The 20337-nt window shown below is 50.8% G+C and overlaps 1 protein-coding gene across 1 annotated transcript; it reads right to left on the bottom strand.

Moving 5' to 3' along the window:
- Positions 1–18282: 18282 nt before the first annotated feature.
- Positions 18283–20004, bottom strand: LOC141741425 (gallinacin-13-like). The gene is made up of 2 exons (XM_074582091.1): positions 19709–20004; positions 18283–18558 (listed from the first exon to the last, which is right to left on the bottom strand). The coding sequence occupies exons 1-2, from the start codon at positions 19767–19769 to the stop codon at positions 18437–18439; spliced, it is 183 nt and encodes a 60-aa protein (XP_074438192.1). The 5' UTR covers positions 19770–20004; the 3' UTR covers positions 18283–18436.
- Between the last annotated feature and the right edge of the window lie 333 nt (positions 20005–20337).

Genomic DNA, 20337 nt, shown 5'->3' with positions numbered 1-20337 from the left:
TTAGCTCTGCTGATGCCATTATGGCACAGCCGAGTGCTGTTGCTTTTTGGGACAAACCTGCAAAGGGCGAAGGAAAATTCTTAAAAAAACATGCTCTGCCCTCAATAAACCTTCTCCACTGTCATCACCACGGCATTGCGGTGTTTTTTTTATCTCTCATCTACAACAGGAGCACGCAGCCCCCTTGCTGAACTAGCAGCTGAAGCAGCCTGTCCAGCCTCTTGCTCCATCATAGAATCGCAGAATGGTTTGGGTTGGAAGGAATCTTAAAGATCATCCAGTGCCACCCCCTTGCCCTGGGCAGGGACACCTCCCACCAGACCAGGTTGCTCCAAGCCCCGTCCAACCTGGCCTTGAACCCCTCCAGGGATGGGGCAGCCACAGCTTCTCTAGGCAACCTGCGCCAGGGGCTCACCACCCCCACAGCAAAGAATTTCTTCAGAATATCTCATCTAAATCTCCACTCTTTCAGTTTAAAACCATCCCCCCTCATCCCATGGCTCCCCTCCCTGCTCCAGAGTCCCTCCCCAGCTTTCCTGGAGCCCCTGGAGGGACTGGAAGGGGCTGGAAGGTCTCCGCGGAGCCTTCTCCTCTCCAGGCTGAACCCCCCCAGCTCTCTCAGCCTGTCCTCCCAGCAGAGGGGCTCCAGCCCTCCCAGCATCTCCGGGGCCTCCTCTGGCCCCGCTCCAACAGCTCCATGTCCTTCTTGTGCTTTTGTCACTTTGCACAGTGACAAAACTGATCCTTGGCTCTAACAAGGGGAAAAATCCTTCTCTAAATTAAATATGAACAGTATCTTCCATATTTTCTACTGAAAAGCTCTCCTTGGTTCCCTTGTTTCATCCGTCTCAACTTCCTGGGGTGTCTCCCCTCCTTTGACTTCAAGCAAACACAATCAGCTGTGCTAAGCCTATGCTGTGCCCAAGGAAGTGCCGAACTGCTCTCATCTGAAGGTGGAAATGTCTCTCTTCATGTCTGGCATGTAAGAGGCTGAGAGCAAAACTCATCCCACATCTGATTTGAGACAGACCTTTGTACCTCAAATACTGTGTCCAGTTTTGGTCCCCTCACCACAAGAAAGACACTGAGGTGGTGGAGCGTGTCCAGAGAAGGGCAACGGAGCTGGTGAGGGGTCTGGAGCACAAGTCTTGTGAGGAGCGGCTGAGGGAGCTGGGGGTGTTCGGCCTGGAGAAGAGGAGGCTGAGGGGAGACGACTCTCTCCCTGAAAGGAGGGGGTAGCCAGAGGGGGTGGGTCTCTTCTCCCAAGGAACAGGCGATGGGACAAGAGGAAACGGCCTCAAGTTGCCCCAGGGGAGGTTTAGGATGGATATTAGGAAAAATTTCCTCACTGACAGGGTTATTAAGCATTGGAACGGTCTGCCCAGGAAAGTGGTGGAGTTGCCATCCCTGAAGGTATTTAAAAGACATGTAGATGTGGTGCTGAGGGACATGGTTTAGTGGTGGACTTGGCAGTGCTAGGTTAATGGTTGGACTTGATGATCTTAAAGGTCTTTTCCAAAATAAATGATTCTATGGTGTGAACATTACTGCTCAATTATAACTCAGTGTGGCCAGACCTCTCTGGCCAGCTCTCCTGGCAATTTTTGACTGTGGCACTCTTGGAGCCAGAGGCTGACCTCTGTGTTTAGCAGTCCAGGACTGATTATTTTGATCCACAACTCTGTCTGATTTTTCAGTTTCCAGTAACTTTTTCCATCTACCCTGTTCCCCATAAAGGGGCCTTCTTCCTCAGCTCTTTGGGCTGGGCCAGCTCCTCAGTCCTGCCTCGCCCTCAACATGGGGCTTGGTGGGACATCTTCTATGGTCCCAAGTAGACCAAAATGTTCCTCTTGGGAAACACCTTACCTCTAGGGCACCTTCCCAATGTGCTTTCCATCCAAGGTTTCAGGTGGGTTCAGATGCTTTGGGGCAGATGCTGTGACGTCATTTCCCTTTGTGGTACATGCCTGACTTTGGTCTTGCTACTACCATACCCCACCCTCCATGAAATTCAAGAGTGGTGGTAAGCACTGGGATCTCAGCTGCTCTCCCTGGGTGCCTGATCCTGACCTCATCCCTCTGTCACTTGCTGAGGTTGTGCTTTCGAGCCGCAATCTCTGTTTTTCTGTCCTGGCTTGTGAGAGAAAGCAGGAGCTGACTTCCCCTCTGTGCCCCTCTGTGGTCACCCCACACTCAGATGACAGGTTTGCGTAAGAAAAGCCAAGGATGGGGACAGCTCTTGTGCTTCAAAAAGAAACCTCCAGCTGGCCTCGGAGGAGGAAATCCACTGGAAAGAAGAAGTGAGAGAGACATGGGGGCAGTGACACGCGCCATGAAAATTTGCATCCAGAGCATTTTTCTGGGGGTGCTGGACAGAGGGATCGATAAAGCAAAAACCTCTCTTCGTGTCCTTTCCTCTTCTGCAGGACCAGCATGTCAGTGCCTTCCATCAAGAGCAACTTTGACATCCTGACTTTACAGGGAGAGCTCTGGGCACAGCTTTTTTGGGGAGTGGTTAATGATTTTGGCCTTTCTCTGCAGGCTCGGAGGTTAACCGAGGCCAAGACAAGACCCTGAGCAAAGTGAGTTCTTGGTTGATGGGTCTTGCTCCTACACTCAAGTGAGTCTTCCGTCATGGTACAGGGTTGGGAAGATGCTTTCCCAAAGCGTCTGGCCAAGGAACAAAGCTGTACTTTCCCTTGTCTATTCAAAGAGACGCCCAGACTCTTATCTGTGCCACCAAATTTATCTCCATCTCTTGATGTCTCCTGCTCACAGCATGAAACACACATTGGGGGGGGTCCTTAGGCCAAAATATTTGTCCTTTATTGTGTTTGGGTTTGCTAGACGATATAGGAATGGAGGCTGTGTCTTGTATGTGTAGAATTCAGGTTCAAGGAGATATCTGTTTCTCTGCAGAGCCATTATCAGTGTCCACTTTGCAGAAGGGAAACTGACGCACAAAGGGTCCATCCCGTGGTGAGTCCTGTTGGAGAAATGAGCAGTCCTGACCCATGGGAAGCCCTGCTGCAACCACTTGGCCATGCTGCCTGCACCCTTTGCCTGCCCGCAAAGCTAGAAGGGTTGCTGGCTCCTGGCAGGAAGGGAAATGTCCCAAGATTCCTCGGAAATGGGTGGGTTTTGGTGCTTCAGTGAAAGGTTATCTCATCAGGCACCGTGCCAGGCTCTTGGTGACGTCTGCGGGTCCATCACACGCCGCTGGCCACCCGGGACCCATTTTCTCCTGGTAACCCTGTTTTTCCCTGTTCTTTGCTTTGTTTATACATGAGCCTCAGGGGGGGAAATGGAAATAGGAGGACAACTGGTGGAACTGGAAATCGGGGTCATTCGTAAGGAGCTGGGGCAGGAAGGGCAAAGTGCTGGGAGGGTTTTCCGAGGGTCAGTGATGAGGGACTATGGACCGGGTGAGACGGGTACCTAAGAGCCAGCCTGAGCCTGTCCTGGGTACGGGTGGGGACGGACTGGAAATAAGTTTTATTTCGTTTTAATTTATTTATAAAAGCTGCGCAGGACGGGGAAGCCGAGGAAACGTGGAGTTTCCCAGGGGCAGGAGGGACACGCTGTGCCTTCCATCCCAGCAGGATCCCACTCGGGACCTCTTGGTTTGCTGGATGAGGCCAGATCGGAGAGGAAACCAGTCCGGTTCAGGCTGCACTGTTTTTTCATGCCACCTTGTGGTCCGGGAAGGCTTTACAAAGGGATGTGTGTGGAGCACATTTGCTTGGCTAGGCAGAAAACTGCAGAATCAGCCAGCTCCTGCTCCTGAGCATCGCCAAAGCTGGCCCTGGCCCCATCACTTTGAACAGGAGTCATTCCTGGAGGATGATTTCTACCACATCGACCCCTGTCTGTTTGGGAATTGCGACCTCAAATACCTTTAGGGAGCTGAGACATCTCATCCCATCTCATTTTAAGGTCCAATGGGGAAATGTCCCTCACCCCAGCATCCCTCCAAGGGAGTGGGGAGAGGTGAGCAGGGAAGGTTCACCTCACTTCCAGCCCCAACCCTCTCCAGATGTGGTCATTGCCCTCTGTCCCCACTGAGCAGCCTCGAGTGGTCCCCTCCCTAAAAGAAACAAAGGCAGATCCGCTTCAGAAGTGAGGAAAATCAGGAGATGAGGAGATAGTGGAGTTGCAGCACCCTTATCTGTGTCTACAGGAGAGAGATTGAATCAAGTCCCAGCCCGGTGGTGATACCATTGTCACCTGCTCAGGCTGGAAACAGCCTCGTTGCACAGCAAGTATTGACCCTTGAAGAAACTGGAGAATTTAAAGTGCTTGCTGGCAGCTAAATAAGGCAACTGCAGAGCCCTCCTTCATCGCGGCAGAGAAAGAAAAAAAACATATCAGCGACTGAAATGCAAGGGGGGTGTGCAGCAGGAACGAATGGGAAGCTGAGCTCCATAAAATCTCCACGGCAAAGGGGATTCAGCTTCTGTTGCTGCAAGCCTGGTTGCCCAACAGGAGTCCACGTGCTGGGGTGTGCAGCAGAAATCGCTTGCGAAGCTTGCTCAACTCCGGCAGCTGCAAACAGAGATATGAGCGAGTATCTCCTGGCTGGTGCGGGCAGGGCTTCCAGCTGGGAAGAGGTTTTGCCAAGGGATGCAAAAAAATGAGGAGCAAAAGGCAGCTGCACGCTGTGCTTTCTCATTGTGGGGTTTTTGGAGAGGTTTCGCGTGTTATTTTCCTCTGGTCTCACTGCCACAGGATCGCATAGAGGTGTCAAAACTTTTTTAGGTACTCTAAATGCACTGATCTTGCTTTCATCAGCAAGACTTCCCATTTTCATAGCATCATAGAATTGCCCAGGTTGGAAGGGACCTTTCAGATCATCGAGTCCAACCATCAACCTAACTCTGACAAAAGCATTTTAGGCTGACTATCCCTGTGGTTTCTGAGGGACAGGGGGAGGACAAATTGCTTTGGACCGTCTCCTGGGCAGAAGAAAAGTGGCACCTCATCCTGGAAATCTCCAGTTGGAGATGAGGATTGTGAAGGTTTAGGAGACGAGAAGATCTCTAGGACAAGGAGAACAAGCCCAGCTGGCCACGCACAAAGCTGCTAATAAAGACTTAAAAATTATCTGTAGAGCATGAGCAATTCAACGAACGATGAGCAACCTCCCAGCTTTACACTGGAATGGCCCCGAGGGAGACGTGAGAGCATCTCGCAACAGCCACATCAGGATGGAGGCGGCTGCAGGTTTTCTCCCATGGCTGATTTCCAAGGTCTCTCCACCCCTGCTGCCTCCCCAGGCACTTTCCAACCAACTAAATCATTCTGATAAATATAGCAGGAGGAAGGCAGCAGGTTCAGCTTGGGAAAAGCAGATGGAGCTGGCTCTGAGACAGTGAGCGTGCTTCGAACTCATTGCAACGGAGTCACGTGCATGTATTTAAACTGAGACCTAAGCGTAAAATTATGCTGTTCTGGGACTTTGGAGAAGTCTTGAGTTTTGGAGAGGAAGTTGGCAGCTGGGCTTTTTCCTAGCTAGATTGAAGCGTGTCTTCAGGGCCATGAAGGTGATCAGAGGTCTGGAGCCCCTCTGCTGTGAGGACAGGCTGAGAGAGCTGGGGGGGTTCAGCCTGGAGAAGAGAAGGCTCCGTGGAGATTTTTCACTGTGAGGGTCATAAGACCCTGTCCCAGGTTGCCCAGGGAAGCTGTGTCTGCCCCATCCCTGGAGGTGTTCAAGGCCAGGTTGGACGGGGCTTGGAGCAACCTGGTCTGGTGGGAGGTGTCCCTGTCCATGGCAGGGGGTGGCACTGGATGATCTTTAAGGTCCCTTTCAACCCAAACCATTCTATGACTCTTTAGCTAAGAGGTGGCCTTCTTCACCTGCGGAAAGGGAGGCAGATGTGCCAACACACAGCCCTTGTGCACAGCCCGTTTGTATCTCCAGCTATGCCTGTGAAGTGGGGGCCAAGGGCCTGTCCCCTAGGTCCTCGTTCCTGTTCCCCACCCTGGGGCATCACTTGGCTGCAGGAGGTTCCTGGGATGGAGAGCCTGTGGGATGGGGAAAGAGGTGGTGGTAGCTTCTGGCAGCACCCAGTTGCCCACCTTTGAGAGCTTACAAAATGCCATGGGGTCTTCCCAGAGGGACCTCGCTGCATGCTTCAAGTACAGGGAGCATTCTTAGCCTCTCCAAGAACTTGTAGCTGAAAAATACTATGTGCTGTTGTTTGCACAAGCCATGGGCTCCTGAGACTGGCCCACTAAGGTGTATGGTGGACATCATCTATGGTAGTCCTCACAAGGCAGGCAGCTGTCCCATGGGATGGGCTGTGTCCCCATGGTGCCATCTGTGCATCGAGTGCCTGTAAGTCCCACCAAAGGGGCAAGGGATAGCCCTGAGTCTTATCAGCATCAGATACAGTGAGGTCCTGACCCTGAACTGGCACCCACCCAAGGCAACAAACACCAAAAAAAGAGGGGACCATTTCTTGACAACTGCTGTGTCAGGGCTTGGCCCTCCTAACATTATCTCCCCATGGCCTTGAGCATCTTCCTTGCTGCCACGGTGCTGAGCTGCACATCCCAAGGTGAGCAGAGGCTGTATAAACCATTTCCCCCACTCCAAAAAGGATGCTGGCGCCTGCTGGGAAAGCCCAGACCAGTGTTTATGCCAGAAGACACGTAAACATCTCAGATGAACAGCCCTGACCTCCTTCTCCTTCCCCACCAAATGAGGCTTTTTCTGCTTATCTCTGCATCCCTAGGGTAGCCATTTTCGGAGATATTCTGGTAGTCCAGTGTTGTCATTTCCTCCCAGCGCCGTTTCCTTTGGTATGGGGTCACCGCCGCCACCTTCTCCCAGCGGGGCCCCCGTGGGATGCCTGCAATCCCCTGGGATGCTCGGGGCTATCACTGGGAGGACATCAGCTAGAGGAGGAGGAAGCACTTCGACAGGAGCCGATGGTCCAGGAGCCAGGGAGGCTGGAGGGTGCTGGATGAGGAAGAAAAACAGGAAGGTGGTGGCAGATAAGGAAAAGACCCTGGAAGGGGAATATAGAGGAATAATGGAGGGTAGGAGGGAAATGAGGATCATGGCTTTTCCTACAGCAGACGTTGTGCCGCAAGAGGAAGCTGACGAGACAAAGGCAGCCCAGAAAAATCTTTCTCATCGTGTTAGGAAACAGATCTCAGCCTCACGGCAAGGTGGGAGCTGGGATTGGTCCAGGAGATCTGTCTGCAGGGGTTTGTCACACACCCACAGGGTCATACCTGGCTGGGACACTCCAAGTACAACCCTGTGGGAAACTGTTAATTATCCTGTTGTGACGCCCTGCTAATTGATGTATTAGTGGCATGCTTCCCATTGTGGCGAGACCAAGTAACTGCCTTGTGCATAGACAGCCCCAGAGAGGGGGTATCCTGGGGACTGGACTTGATGTAAACCCAACACCGCGCTATCCTGCTGGGAGAGAGATGGGTGCTTGTGTCCATGTCCCAGGTCTGTCCTGCTTCAGGGTTCCCTTTGCAGGTGTCCTGGTGCTTAATCTTACTGCGGTAGAGCGTAAAAAACGTGTTTCCTGACCGATTTCTGTAGACACCACCACTTTCCTGCTGATCACTCAGGCATATGCTCTTGGTATCACCTTTGAGTAGGTCTCACTTGCAAATCTTGTCCTTTTGCACAGTTTTTCCAAGACACAGCCTTTCTTCTACAGGTGTAGAAGATGGATAAAACTCCAGTCCAGATGCTAACTATCTTTCATCCTGATTATGGCTGTAACCTTTGGTGTAACTCTACCTAAAACACAGGTTGGTGTGATGGAGGGACATCTAACCTGGTGGTACTTCAGAATCGTTTCTCTACCGACAGGCTCCCAGGACTGTACCAGGAGAGCTTGTTGGGAATGTAGTGATGGCCCAGAGCTTGTTTAGCTCAGTGCTTATTGGTCAGCATTAAAAGCAAGGACCTAGTAATTTAAAAGTGTAGAAAAAGGCACTTATTTAATTCCCTCCTTGATAGGAGGGATTATCCATGTCCTGCCAAGGTACCCTGCCAACAGTGAGGGTCTGGTAGATGACAGCCACAGAAGGGAAGAGGTCAATCCTTCAGATGCACCAGAGGCTGAAAAGATCTAGAGAGTGACTGCATGCCCCGTGATGAGATGGGATGCAGCACACCTGCCTGCGCTACCAGGCAAGGGATGGGGCAGATGAGCCCAAGCAAAATCATCTCAGTAACCTGATCCAGAAGCCATCACTGGTGGTGCTGGGGATAGAAACCAAAATCCCAGTCTGATAGTGACAACCACGAGCACACAGGGAATCGACTGACTTGGCCACGAGATGGCTGGTGTCCACCAAAGGCAGAACCAGTTCCTCTAACACCTAGGAGGTGGGACATGGGCCAAAAGGAATGGAGGTGAAATACCTGTGGGTTAAATCGTTTGTCTTCTGTTTCTCTCTTTGTGTTTTCCCTGGGCTCCTCATCTCTCTGGTTCAGGGTGGGATATCTTGTGGTGATAAGAGTTAGGTAATGGTAGCCACACTCCCCTGGAATTTCCAGGAATGGCTTGGGCAGCCATGAGAAGAGAGGACAAAGTAAGAGCTTGGCCACAAGCCTTCTCTAGAGACAGTCCATCTCATGCCACCACTAACATCAGTGATATGCTGGAGCTGAGCCTGTGCTCATGGTACCACTGGCAGGTCTCCAGCTGGCATCAGCGACGCAGGGCTCGTGTGGACCACAAACACTTGGTGGTGATGTCCAGCCAGGTCATGTGGAGAAAGCAATGAAGGCACACAGGGGGCTGTGCTATCTGTCCCTCAGCCTCCTACTGCTGATCTGGATGTCTCTTAAGCATGCTCTAGAGATGGATACCATGACTCCTCTCCAGATGGGTCTGGAGGTTGGACATGTGATCACATCATGGGCATGACATGGAGGGTAATCTGTGAGAAGGCGGTACCTGAGATGGGCCATGACAAGGGAGAACCATGATCCTAAACTGCACTTAGTGAAAGAAAGGTGGGTTCAGTGAGTCATTGTCATGCCAGCATTGTGGTCTCTTGGCCAAGGAGGCCAGACCAACTTCTCCAGGCCTGATCAGAAAGCCTTTGGAGGGAAGGGTAGGCTCCCTCATGGCTTGTTAGGTGTTAAAATGCCAACAATAAGAAAGTCTGGGTAACTCCACACATGAAAGTGGCAATGCCCAAGGCTGGGTCAGCTCCAGAGCTGTTCTCCAGGAATTTCTGGGCCCAGGACTGGGTTTGTTTCCTTTGCTAAGCCACCCAAAGGGCAGCATCACTGGAAGACAGAAAGAAACAAGTGAGAGCAGAAGACAGTCCTTGAGGCATGGTCTGCTCCTTGCAGCGGCTTCGTTTCCTCCATACATATGTAAAACAGCCAAACTCCAGCAACAACACTGTTATGAATGGTGTTGGGTTTGTGAGAGTTCTTGGTTACCCATCATCCTCCAGATCTTGCACGGGCATGCTGTGAGACCTCAGTCACATCACCGCATCCCTTCTGCCCTGCCTGCAGGGGACGAAGAGGGAGATGAATAGAGGTCCTCACCAGCTGGCGGTGGCTGGGCTGTCCTCCCGGAAGGGGTGGAGAAGATGCTTTTCTGAATGGAAATTTGTCTCTGCCTGGGTCCTTGCCTGGGTCGCTTATCTCTGCTGCTATTTCGGTCGGCAAGAAACAGCTGAACCCGTGCCAGACGCGGCAGTGGCAGGGGCCGGAGGGGAGCGGCGTGATGGGAGAGGGTGGGGAGCCAGGGCAGGTTCTCTGCTGGAGGAGAAAACCACGAGACCCCACCAAGGTCTCAACCGGTGCCGGAGATAGCGGGGGTCCTCTGGAGACGGGGCTGGCCCCGGGGTGGGCTGGTGGTGGCTGAGCTAAGTGGGATCGGTGACAGGCAGCACATGAGTGCCGATAAGAGCCGGGAAGCGGTAGCCAAACTCCCACGGTCTCTTCAGGCACGGCTGGACACCCTGGGGATCGGCTGAGGGGGCGGCAGCCTGGGGGGCTCGCCATGGGGACACCCCGATGGATGGCTTTGAGCTGCCCTGCTCGTGGGGGCTGCGTGACCTCCAGACAATCCATCTTCCCCAGGGTGGGGAGGGTGGGCAGAGAAACAGGTTCACCCCCTCCGTAACCCCCAAGAAGGAAAGTTTTAGGGTAGGAAGTGAAAAATCACTTTTTTCAACCTTTTTTTTTTTTTTTTTTTTTGGGACAGCATATGAAGGAATTTTCCTGCTGAATGCTTTTGCTTTTCAGTTTGCACAAGGGGAAAAAAAAACAAACCAGAGTCACAGGATGTTTCTGTGGGAGGTTTAATCCTGTCAAAAATCACTTTCTTCAGTATGGATGTCCCTAGCAGCCCGTGTCCCGAGATAGCCTTTACTACTGTTAAGATATTGTAAAGATAATATTCTAAGATACTTCTTAAAAATCTAATAAATGTTTTTTGGTACTCTGGGACACCTCCTTCAGCTTTCCCTGAAAGCAGCTGATCTAGGTTGCCTTGGCTGGAGCAGGGGGTGGATCAGAAATCTCCTGAGGTCCCACCCAGCCTCAGTTACTCCATGTTTTCATGAGCTGTTCTCCATCATTCACCTTTGTGAGAGAGAGTTGTCCTTGCTCCCATCTGTAAGATGGGTAAACCGAGGCAGGAAAGCTTACAAAGACGCTCAGAGGCAGGAGTGGATACTGGCTGTCCACGTGCCTGGTCACATGCTGTAGGAAAAACTCTATCCTGGAGCTGAACAAATGCCAAACCTCAAATAAGGTTGTTTCCCACAGCAAGCCTTTACTGACCTCCTGTTTACCAGGATGCTGGCTCAGGCAGACTCAGCCCAGAACAAAAACCCCAACTGATTTTTGATTCAGCATTTCTGTCACTGTCTGGGAGGAGCATCTGGCACCAGGGATATTTCTGGACTGGTGCATGCACTCATCCAGACCTCCTTGAAAGTAGTCATTGTTGGCAGTTGTTTTGCTGTGTGTCTTGATCGATGGCAGGGCTAAAGAAGAAGATCTGCTTTAGTTCTGGGATTTCTCAAGGAGGACAAACCATTGGGGTTTGCCTGCTCCTCCCCTCTGTACCCCACCACGACTCATGCAAATTATTTCACTAGGCAATCAGTGCATGGTTGAATGTTAATTTGGGAGATCTCTCCTTCCAGAAATGTATTACTGGGGTCAGCCAGTGATGCCCTGTGTGATTTTGGCAAAGCAATGACGCAAGCATGCACATCTCTGCATCACCCCTTCTTATAGAGGGAAGAGGGAACCCTGGATTTGGATTTGCTCGTGGTCATTTTGCATGGTGCAGGATTGGGTCTGCAGCCTCATAACCTCTTGCTGGGTGGTTGCCTGATCCAACCCAGGATGGGCCCACAAGAATGGGTTCCCAAAAGCCTTTGTGGTGCATGGATGCCTTGGCTTTACCATCTGTTACATCAGGTTTTCCCAGCTAAAGGAGGACCTTCACCACGTCCTTCAAAACAAGATTATCTGTGTACTCGCTGCCCTGTGGGGAAAAGGAAAGGAGAGAGGAAAGGTCTTCTGAGTCCCTCCTCCATCACTTTTGGTGCCCTCCAGTTGTTTGCTGATACATCCTGAGCTCAAAGGACAGTCCCAGGCACAGGGAGAAGAGCTCAGGTGATGTGACTCTTGGGGACAGCTCACATAGACACATGAGCACGGCAGGTTGAAAAATACAGTCTTTTCAAGGAAACCAGGATTGCTCTTTTGCTATACACGAGAACTGGCTTCGTTCTGTTCCTGATGGCATGTGGCGGTCTGTCCTCTGACACTTGACCAACATATTCCTGTCTGGTTCCAAGTTTCTTGTGCCATTGTGCCTTGGTCCATGCTTCACCTATGTTATTAAGCCCATGACCCCAGCAGTCAGAGGGTCCCCAGAGGGACCTTACTGCGAATACCATTAGCTCACCTTCCTTCCCTGGTGCAGATAGCACCCTTCCAGAGCAGATTCTTCCCACTTGGGTGACCTACAAGCTGTGAAGACAGAGAACACCAAAGAGATGGGCAAGTAGCAGTGGGGCAAGAAAAGAACTGGAGGTGCTTCTGTCCTCTGCTAGGCTGTCACCCCTGCAGTCCAGCTGGACTCCTTATCTGCTGGATAGCCAGGTTTGGAAGACCTTCTGGGTGCTTGGGGGAAACTCTTCAGCCTTTCAGTTGCCTGGATGGTGAAAGGGTAATCTGGGAAAAGTCTTCTGTTCTCAAGAGCTTCACAGCATGGACATGGATACATTGTGCTTAGGTACAGATAAGAGAATGTCCAAAAAACCAAGGCACCTTCTCCTTCCTCACTCCACAGGATGATATTTATTGGCCTTATGACACCACCTTCCTTCACAAACCTTATTTATTGGCCTAAGGATGACCACTGCCCTCATGAGAGCGTTACTGCTGCAGACAGACTTGTTCATGAGAAAACCATTTGTCTCTGTCCCATGCTTAAGTCACAGAAGGTCTCCACACATATTTTGAGGTTCAGTTTTATGTCAGGATGGTCCGGGTGGAGGCTTGGGGACTGGCAATGGCTGGTGGGATGATTCTTCCTGTCTCTGAAGGCATTTTGAAGGCTTTCACCACGTGACTCTGGTGAGTGACAGGGCCGTTGTGGGGGCTGACAGCTGGATTAGCTTGAGCCAAAATTGCTTCTGCCTACACTCAGCAGGACCTTGGCTCATCCCCCATTGTGTCACTAAATGTAAAAGACCCTTTTCCAGCCTGTGCTTAACCCACCACGTCCAGTCACCTCCCAGGGGACTCTGCTAATGAACTGTGCTTGAAGACCATCCTCTCCCAGCAGATAGCAGCTCCCCAAGGAACAGACAGCCTGGAAGTGACAATGCTGAAGGTTAAACCTCCCATCGATCACAGAAGCACAGCCGCCACCTCTCCACACCAGCTACCAGAAGTAAGGACATCATTGAGCAGACAAAACACGCACATTTTTCCCCCTGCCATGAACTTCCATGCATTTTCTCTCCCATGTGCTCAGTGTCAAGAGATGTCTGGTGCACAGATAAGGGCTGCCCCTTGACTGTGGACCATACGTTGAAAGATTGTATTGTCATCCAGCCCAATCCTTGGAAACACCAGCCTGGAGAGTCCGTAATGCACTTAATGGGCAAATCCATAACTTTCCTCCTTGGGGAGATAAACTTGCTCACATGCCAGCTCAGCTTCACCTCTGCCTTCAGAGATGGCTCCTTTGGGCAATTACCTCCCCATGGTCCCGAGATAACATTGCCAAATTTCTCTCCTTGAAGCAAAACCAGGGTAGTGTTGTCTTGGGTTTTCCTTGTAAAAAGCTGAAAATAAACTCTCAGCTTGTTAGGAGAGATTATTTTACCTTTTTTTTTTTTCATCCCAGGAACCATGTTTTATTTGAGGTGGGTGCTTCAAAGAGCTGCATAAATCCAAAGCTTGGGAGGAAAGGGGCTAATGGCAAACTTGTGGTATGCTTGAACTTGCCTACCCTGGAATAAATCTGGTGATTTCCAGAGCAAATGTAGAGACCCCCTAAAATCACACCTGTATCCTCAGCTCCTTGTCCTGCAGACGTGAGACGCGTTGCCATTGCAAGTGCCAACTCCAGACCTCTATTAGAAGATTCACCAAGTCTCGTAGTTCCCTAAAGCCTTCCCATCGTCCAGCTGCAGGTTTGGTTTACTCCCCATAGCTCCTGTAGCTGCACAAACTTCACTGTTTTCTGGTGCCCCAGGACCATGGAATCAGGTCCTTCAGGCTGGGGATGGACTGCCAGGCTTGAAGAGCCATGCCTTACTTCTGCTGCCCCTGTCTTCTCCCGATAAAGACCTAGAAAGCCAGGTTTCAGGTTCTGCTCTGCAAAACAGGGTTGTGGGCCAAGACCTTGCCTTCCCAGGGCTTGATAAAAGTGACCATTGCAAAAACCCAGCAAGATGCAACCCTCAGTTGTCAACTGCAGCCACAGTGACTGGGTCCCTGTTGCTCTGTCCGTGTCTGATACAGCTGATTTTTTTACTGTATTAATATTTTTCCTGCTGGCTGGAGTGTCCTTCCCCCAGTTCTGGGAAGGATCAGTCTGACACCAAGGAGGGGTCATACCCCTTGGGGTCTTGCTAGCCCAGCCAACATCCTTGCAGAAGGTCTCTCCGTTTGTATGTACACCCATATGAATTAAGAGACATGTTTTCAGGAAGAGTGTGTTCGGATCTTACCCAAGGAATGTAGGATTGTCTCTACTAGTCCAGGAGCCTGTACGTCTGACACAACTGCTTTGCCAACACATTCTTCCAAAACCCCATTTTTCATCTCTTTCTTTCATAGAGTAGGGGAGCATGGGGTGGGTGAAGGATGGAGTGGGTGGGCTTTCATGACAATACACCTTCCCTCCTTCCCCCACCCTCCCCATCACCATCCCCAGCCCCTTCCCCTCTTCTCAGCAATGATAAGCTCACCAATGGAAAAAATGTTGTCACACATATCTCACTTCCAGTGCGTGGGAGTTGCTGATAGTGGCACGAAGTTCTGGACAATAAAGCCTCCTGACAGCTTTCGTGTCTGTCCCAGGCGCGGGGACCTGGTCCTGGAGGAAGGGCTGAATGCTTGCAGGGCTTGGGGTCGGGTCCTGCAAGCGGTGGCCCTGGGGAGGAGGATGGAGAGGGGAAAGGGGCCCTTTATCCCCCTTTATCTGGAATGCAAAGCTTTTCCCCAAATTCAGCACCACGTCTCATCCCTGGGGCATCTTCAAACCAAGAGCCACAAACTTTTGGCTGCAGGTGGCTTTGCCGGCATGATGGGGAGCAGCTCGGCAGCTGCTCGCCACGGTGTTTGTTTTGGAACATCCCCACCGGCCAGCACTCCCTCCTTGGGGAGAGGGGGGCTGCGTTGCTCCAGCACTGCTGTTCTTCCGCATGGGGCTGCCGAAAGAGCCCAGAGCACCTTGCCAGGAGGGTGAAGTCATTTATTTACGCCTAGAAAAAAATGTACTTTATTACACAGCCTCTGAGACATTAGGGCTGAGCAACTGCCAGGCTTTCATTCTGACGTGGACAGCTGAGGTCAGCACGGGGCAGTCCCGGTGGCTGTGTCTTTTCTTAGTCCCCTTGTAGGGGTGAACAAACAGGACATCAATTTGTTCATGTGAAAAAAGTGCCAAGTGCTGGCAGAGGTTCATTTGACCGACAGAAGTGTCTCCATGGTGGCGGGTCACCTTGTGCTCCCTTTGCCATCCACAGAGATAAGAAAACCCTTGTAAGACATAACTTCTTGCTGCACAGAGCTGGTTTCTCCAGCTCTCAAGGGAGCTGTGGAGGCCAAGGAGATGGAGATCTTTGCTTTGTGGATGTTCAAATCACTTACCCAAGGCAAAGGCTTGGCTCTGCCTGAGATGAGAGGGGCTCTTCTGAAACAGGGTTTAGGTGTGAAAGACTTCCTGAAGGTGACCCTGATTTTACAGCACTCCTAGTTTTCCAGAGTCTATTTTCTCACTGTAATTACAAGTGAGAACGATTTTTACAGAAAATCTTGTTTTTCCAAGCATTTTATGAATTTTCCAGATAGAAAGAGAACCACTCAGTGTTTATATTACTGCCCTGTGCCTTAGGGGCTGTCATTCCTGTCTTCAAGCAAGTCAATCCATAGGAGTGGTAGAAGAAAATATTCTTTGTACCGTTAATAAATAATATAAAATAAAATAAAAATATTAAAAGACCACTGCTGTAGGGAAGTGTTTCTCTCCTTGGGCTGCAGCTCCCATGTCCCACAAGGCTTTTCCCTCCCAAGGGCTGTGCTGTAGGAGATTGGAAGCACAGTTTGTTTGTAGGTTTAGCCAAAAATATTTAATTCTTTTCTGATTAAACCACTTTTCTGGAGGGAGAAAAGAAAAGACGGGGTGGCATTAGGGATTATTGCTGTTTTATGGAGCATTAAGGTTTTCCATTTGAAGTTGGGGAAAAATTGCCAAAAACATTTAGGTGAGGATCAATGCTCCATCTCAATATCATTTCCACGGAAATTTGTAGCCAGCCTTGCTAGAGATCACTCCCAACCCCAAGCTTTGGGTAAGGGGCAGATGGATTCACCTCCCTCCCTCTGCCTTTGATGGCAAGGGGAATCTTTTAACCCTTTCCAGGTGGTCACACAGGATTTTCCAGGTTGCCTGCCTGGGACGTGAGAGGTTGAACTCTCCCAGGACTTAGCAGGAACAAAGCTGGGCGACAGCATTGCCCTTTACTCCGGCTGAGCGGTGGCACAGAGGCGCTTTCTTCTCCTCCGCAGCGGCTGATAGCCGGCTCCATCCTGCTGGGAGAAATTTCCCTCTGCAGCTCCTGCCAACGAGCACACACACACACACACATCCATGCGCACACCCAGGCGTGCAGGCTTCTCACAAGGCTCACATTCAGGGGCTCCCCACCTCCTTTCCCTTCCAACTCCCGGCAGCCCGTCCCGGAGATGTCATCCTGCCCCTGATAAGGCGCAGAGGCGGCTGTGAAACGAAGGCTCCCAGTTGCTCCCGGCGCCAGGCAGGTTAGAGGCAGACACGTCTAACCCTTGCCTCTTCTGGCAGTGGCCAAAAACAGATGACATCACCCCCTTGTCCCCCGTCCCCCCCCAGCATCCCTATCGGCCCCACTGAGAGGCGTGTGCATGGAGAAGAGAGAAGGAAGAGGGAAGGTGGAGGGGGAGGAGGTGGGGGAAAAGGAGGGAAGATGAAGGTTGGAACTGGAAGTTGGTTATTTTGGCAAAAAGACAAAGTTCTGCAAAACTTCACCGGTCAGACTTCAAAAAGGTGGAAAAACTGGAGGCTCATTTCTGGCAGGTCTTGTTATCAAGGGGAGCCTTATCTGCTCGATGGGACTGATGGCTCATGTGAGCCGGAGTGGCTGCTAACCTCTGGCTGAGCTTTCTGAGGCCCCTGAGGAGCCGGACTGTCACTCAATGGAGAGGACAACCATCCGGGAGATAGCACTGCATGAAGGCATTGCCTCCATGTTTGCAGCCTGCAGAGAGAGAGGAGCAAGGACACGGGTATCCCCAGCCTGGAAGTGCACAGAAACCCAGTCCCTCACTGGTTTAATCCATGGTGGTAGGAGGAGTGGGGGAATCCCTGCTCAGAGTCCAGACAGAGATGGGACACATCCCCACTGGGTGCCAACTGACACATTTGAGTCACTAGTTTTGCTGGTTTCCTTCTCTTTCCTCCAGGACAAGACTGGTCGCTCTGGTGTAGATAGTGGAGTGGGTTTAGGTTAAAGTCAGGTGTGTAGCTGGAGGTTTTGCTGTCCAAGGAAGCTTTTGGGTGGCAGTTTTGGCCATTCCCTTGCTTACATGTCTCAGATACCATGATGGGTGTTTTTCAGAGGTGAACCTTCCAGCTTTTCTCTTGAGGACACTTTCACATCCTGTCATGCTCACTCTCTCCTCACACCTCCAAGACATCGTATTCTTGCTTACACTACCTCACCTCCTTTCCTAGGTGAGGACCTGCTCCTGGGGTCCTGCACAAGAGCACAGCATGGTGGGAAATTCCCCTTCCGTCTTAGCACCACAGTCAACAACATTTACTCCCTGGTGAGTTGTTGCTGTAAAAGAACATGGCCTTGGCCCATTACCACTTGTAATTCCACCCAGTAGATCAGCAGATACAGGAAACGAGGCGGTGATGCCCTTCTTGTGATGTTGGGATATGGTGTGAAATACAAGAGTTTATTCTCTTTCACCTCCCAAAACATTTTCCTTTGCCTTGCCTTGCCTTCCCCTTCCCTTTCTTTCCCCTTTCCCTTCCCCTTGCCATGGGAGTGGGATTTCTCCATCTCACCCACCTTTACCTTGTCTCAGGGGTGGATAACCTGAGCCATCCACCCAGGTTCCCCTTCTTGTTGTTATGGAGGAGGAAGAAGCCCTCCTAGAAGGAAAATCGTACCTCTGTCTTGGATCCATCCTCTTGAAGAGGACGGATCGTGCCTTGGTCTCTTCTGTAGATGGATGGAGCAAGAGGTAGAGGTTGATAAAGGCTGTGACAGAGACAGAGATAGAGGCAGGGGTTATAGCAGAGGCTTCATAACCACTTGAACAAGCCCAGTAGATCCCTCTCTTGCTGCCCCCCTGGAAGGGCACAGGTGTCCCCTTGGTCTTGTGCCACATCTGACAGCCTTGTGCAGATGTTTTGGGTACCCCAGTACATCTCAAGTGGCTCTGAATGTGGACAAGTGCATCAAAACCTAAGCGTTAGGCAGGTCGATCTCAGAGGAAACAACAGCTGCACTCTGGACTCAGAAGGATATATAAAACCAACAGGTTTACTGGTGATGGACAACCCAAGTTGAGGGTGTGGGCGTGGAGGTGTCCAAGAGCAGATCCTACGTACAGTTGTAGTTGCAGGGTTGCTGGGCTGGTCTCCCTGGGGTTCCGGGGTCCGTCCCAGCATGGCCACTCTCATCGGCAGCAGCGCAGGCGGCCGCTGCTGCAGGTCCCTTCCCAGCGCTCCATGTGGAAGCAAAGCCTCCGGCAGTGGCCGTGGTTGCTTCTGCACTGCTGGCTGTCTGAAAGGCCTCTTGCTGCAGGGGAAAAGGGGATGGGAGACCTTCTTAAGGGACTTGGAAACCCACCTGGAGCCCTGCTGGTGTCACTGGCTGAGAAATTAAATGCTTGTACTTGGCAACGGGGAAATTCAGTTGGCTTTGTGGTGAAGGTCAGATGTGCCTGGGAGGAGCATCTCCATCCAGCAAGCATTGGGAATCTCTTAACGACCAGCCTAGGTGAGACGGCAAGCTTTGGGTTGGCCAAGTTAGGTTAGATGAGCCAGGTGAGGTGGATCCCTTGGGCAACCTCAAAAGTTAGAAAAGTGTATTTTTGTAACAGGTGTTTCATCTACTGGTTTGTTTGTTTAGTTGTTTTTTTGTTTGTTTTTGTGATTGATGGTTTCTTGATGTTTTGGGGTTTTGGGTTTGTTTGTTTTAAATCTTCCTGTTTTGATAAAAAAGGTATGTGCTGCTTCTCTTTACACGCAGTAGAAACACCAAGTTCAGGATTTCTGGAGGGATACACTGAGGGGTATCCACCATCAGTGGAGTGGGCAAGCCCTTCTCTCCCCTCCCTTTATCCTTAGGACTTCAGTTAAATAAAAGAGAGCATAAACAGGCTAAGCAAGTAAATCTCCTCTTCTTGGTTATCAGGTTTGTTTTCTGTGAAAGTCATAGCCCTACTAACGCCATAGTGACCTTGTTCCTAACATATATATACAAGAAACCAGTGAAAAAGCCCAGCCAAGGAAGATTTTTCTGTTAAACAGGATCCCAGAAGAAAACAGACAGACAAAAAAAAACCCAAACCAGCAGTCTTCCCCACCAACTTTTTCCCCTGGAAGCTGCTTTTTTGATTTCATGGGGTTCTCCTTGTTTTGTGGAGGATGAGGCTGGTCAGGAGCAGATCTCAGGCTCCTGTCTCAGGCTCAGCTTTTCTGGGTGGCTTTTGAGGGAATGGAGAGGAGGGGTCGCACAGTCTACGAACCAGAGACACCTGCATTCAGGAAATTCATGGAGACCATTTCAGAAGAAATTGGTTCTTTGGAAGCAAGAGTCAGGTCAGCCTTGACTTCACTTGGTTTGACTTGAGGGTCCTGTCTTGTTCTTCCCTACCTTGAGGTAGGAACCCGACTTTTCTCTCTCCACAGTCCTGCAGAACCCCCCATAAGTATTTTGTCCTTACCGGGAACGTCCTGGAGGAGGAGGATGACAATGACTGCAAAGAGCAGCTGGAGCATCCGCATAGCTGAACGTGAGTGGGGGTTCACCACGAGGAGGAGTGAAGGGCCGAGAAGAGGTGTAGAAGCGGGGAATCCTGAATTTATAGTGCCCAGGGGTTATGTAACGCTCCTGGAGTGCGGGGAACTTTGTCAATCTCAGATGCATTTCAACATGACAGCAAATAGTTGCACCTGGATGTTCCTGCTCTCGAACACACCACGTTAGCAGGAAAAAAAAAAATAAAAAAAGAAAAAAGAAAGGCAGGGTTTTGTCAACAAATTGCACTGAGCACTGGGGAGTCTGCTACTGCTTGCTGCTGGAGACAGGACGTTGGGGCTGACCCAAACTGGCTCTTCTTGTGTTTGTAGGCTCGAGCATGTGATGTTAAAATGCCGTCCAAGTGTTTGCAGTATCAAAGATTATTTTTTTTTTTTATTTCCAGCTCCCAGTCTCTGTGTTTAGCATGGACACAGTCAAGCGTGAAAAAATCCAGAGTATCCTCCTCCTCAGCAGTCCCCAGCACACAAAATTGGCTTGAAAATCATGGGATCCTTAAAAATCAAAGGTCTGTTTGTATTTCCCAACTTCTAG

This window comes from Larus michahellis, chromosome 3 (assembly GCF_964199755.1).
Source record: "Larus michahellis chromosome 3, bLarMic1.1, whole genome shotgun sequence".
Classification (NCBI taxonomy): Eukaryota; Metazoa; Chordata; class Aves; order Charadriiformes; family Laridae; genus Larus; species Larus michahellis.
This window is presented reverse-complemented; position numbering and strand designations above follow the sequence as displayed.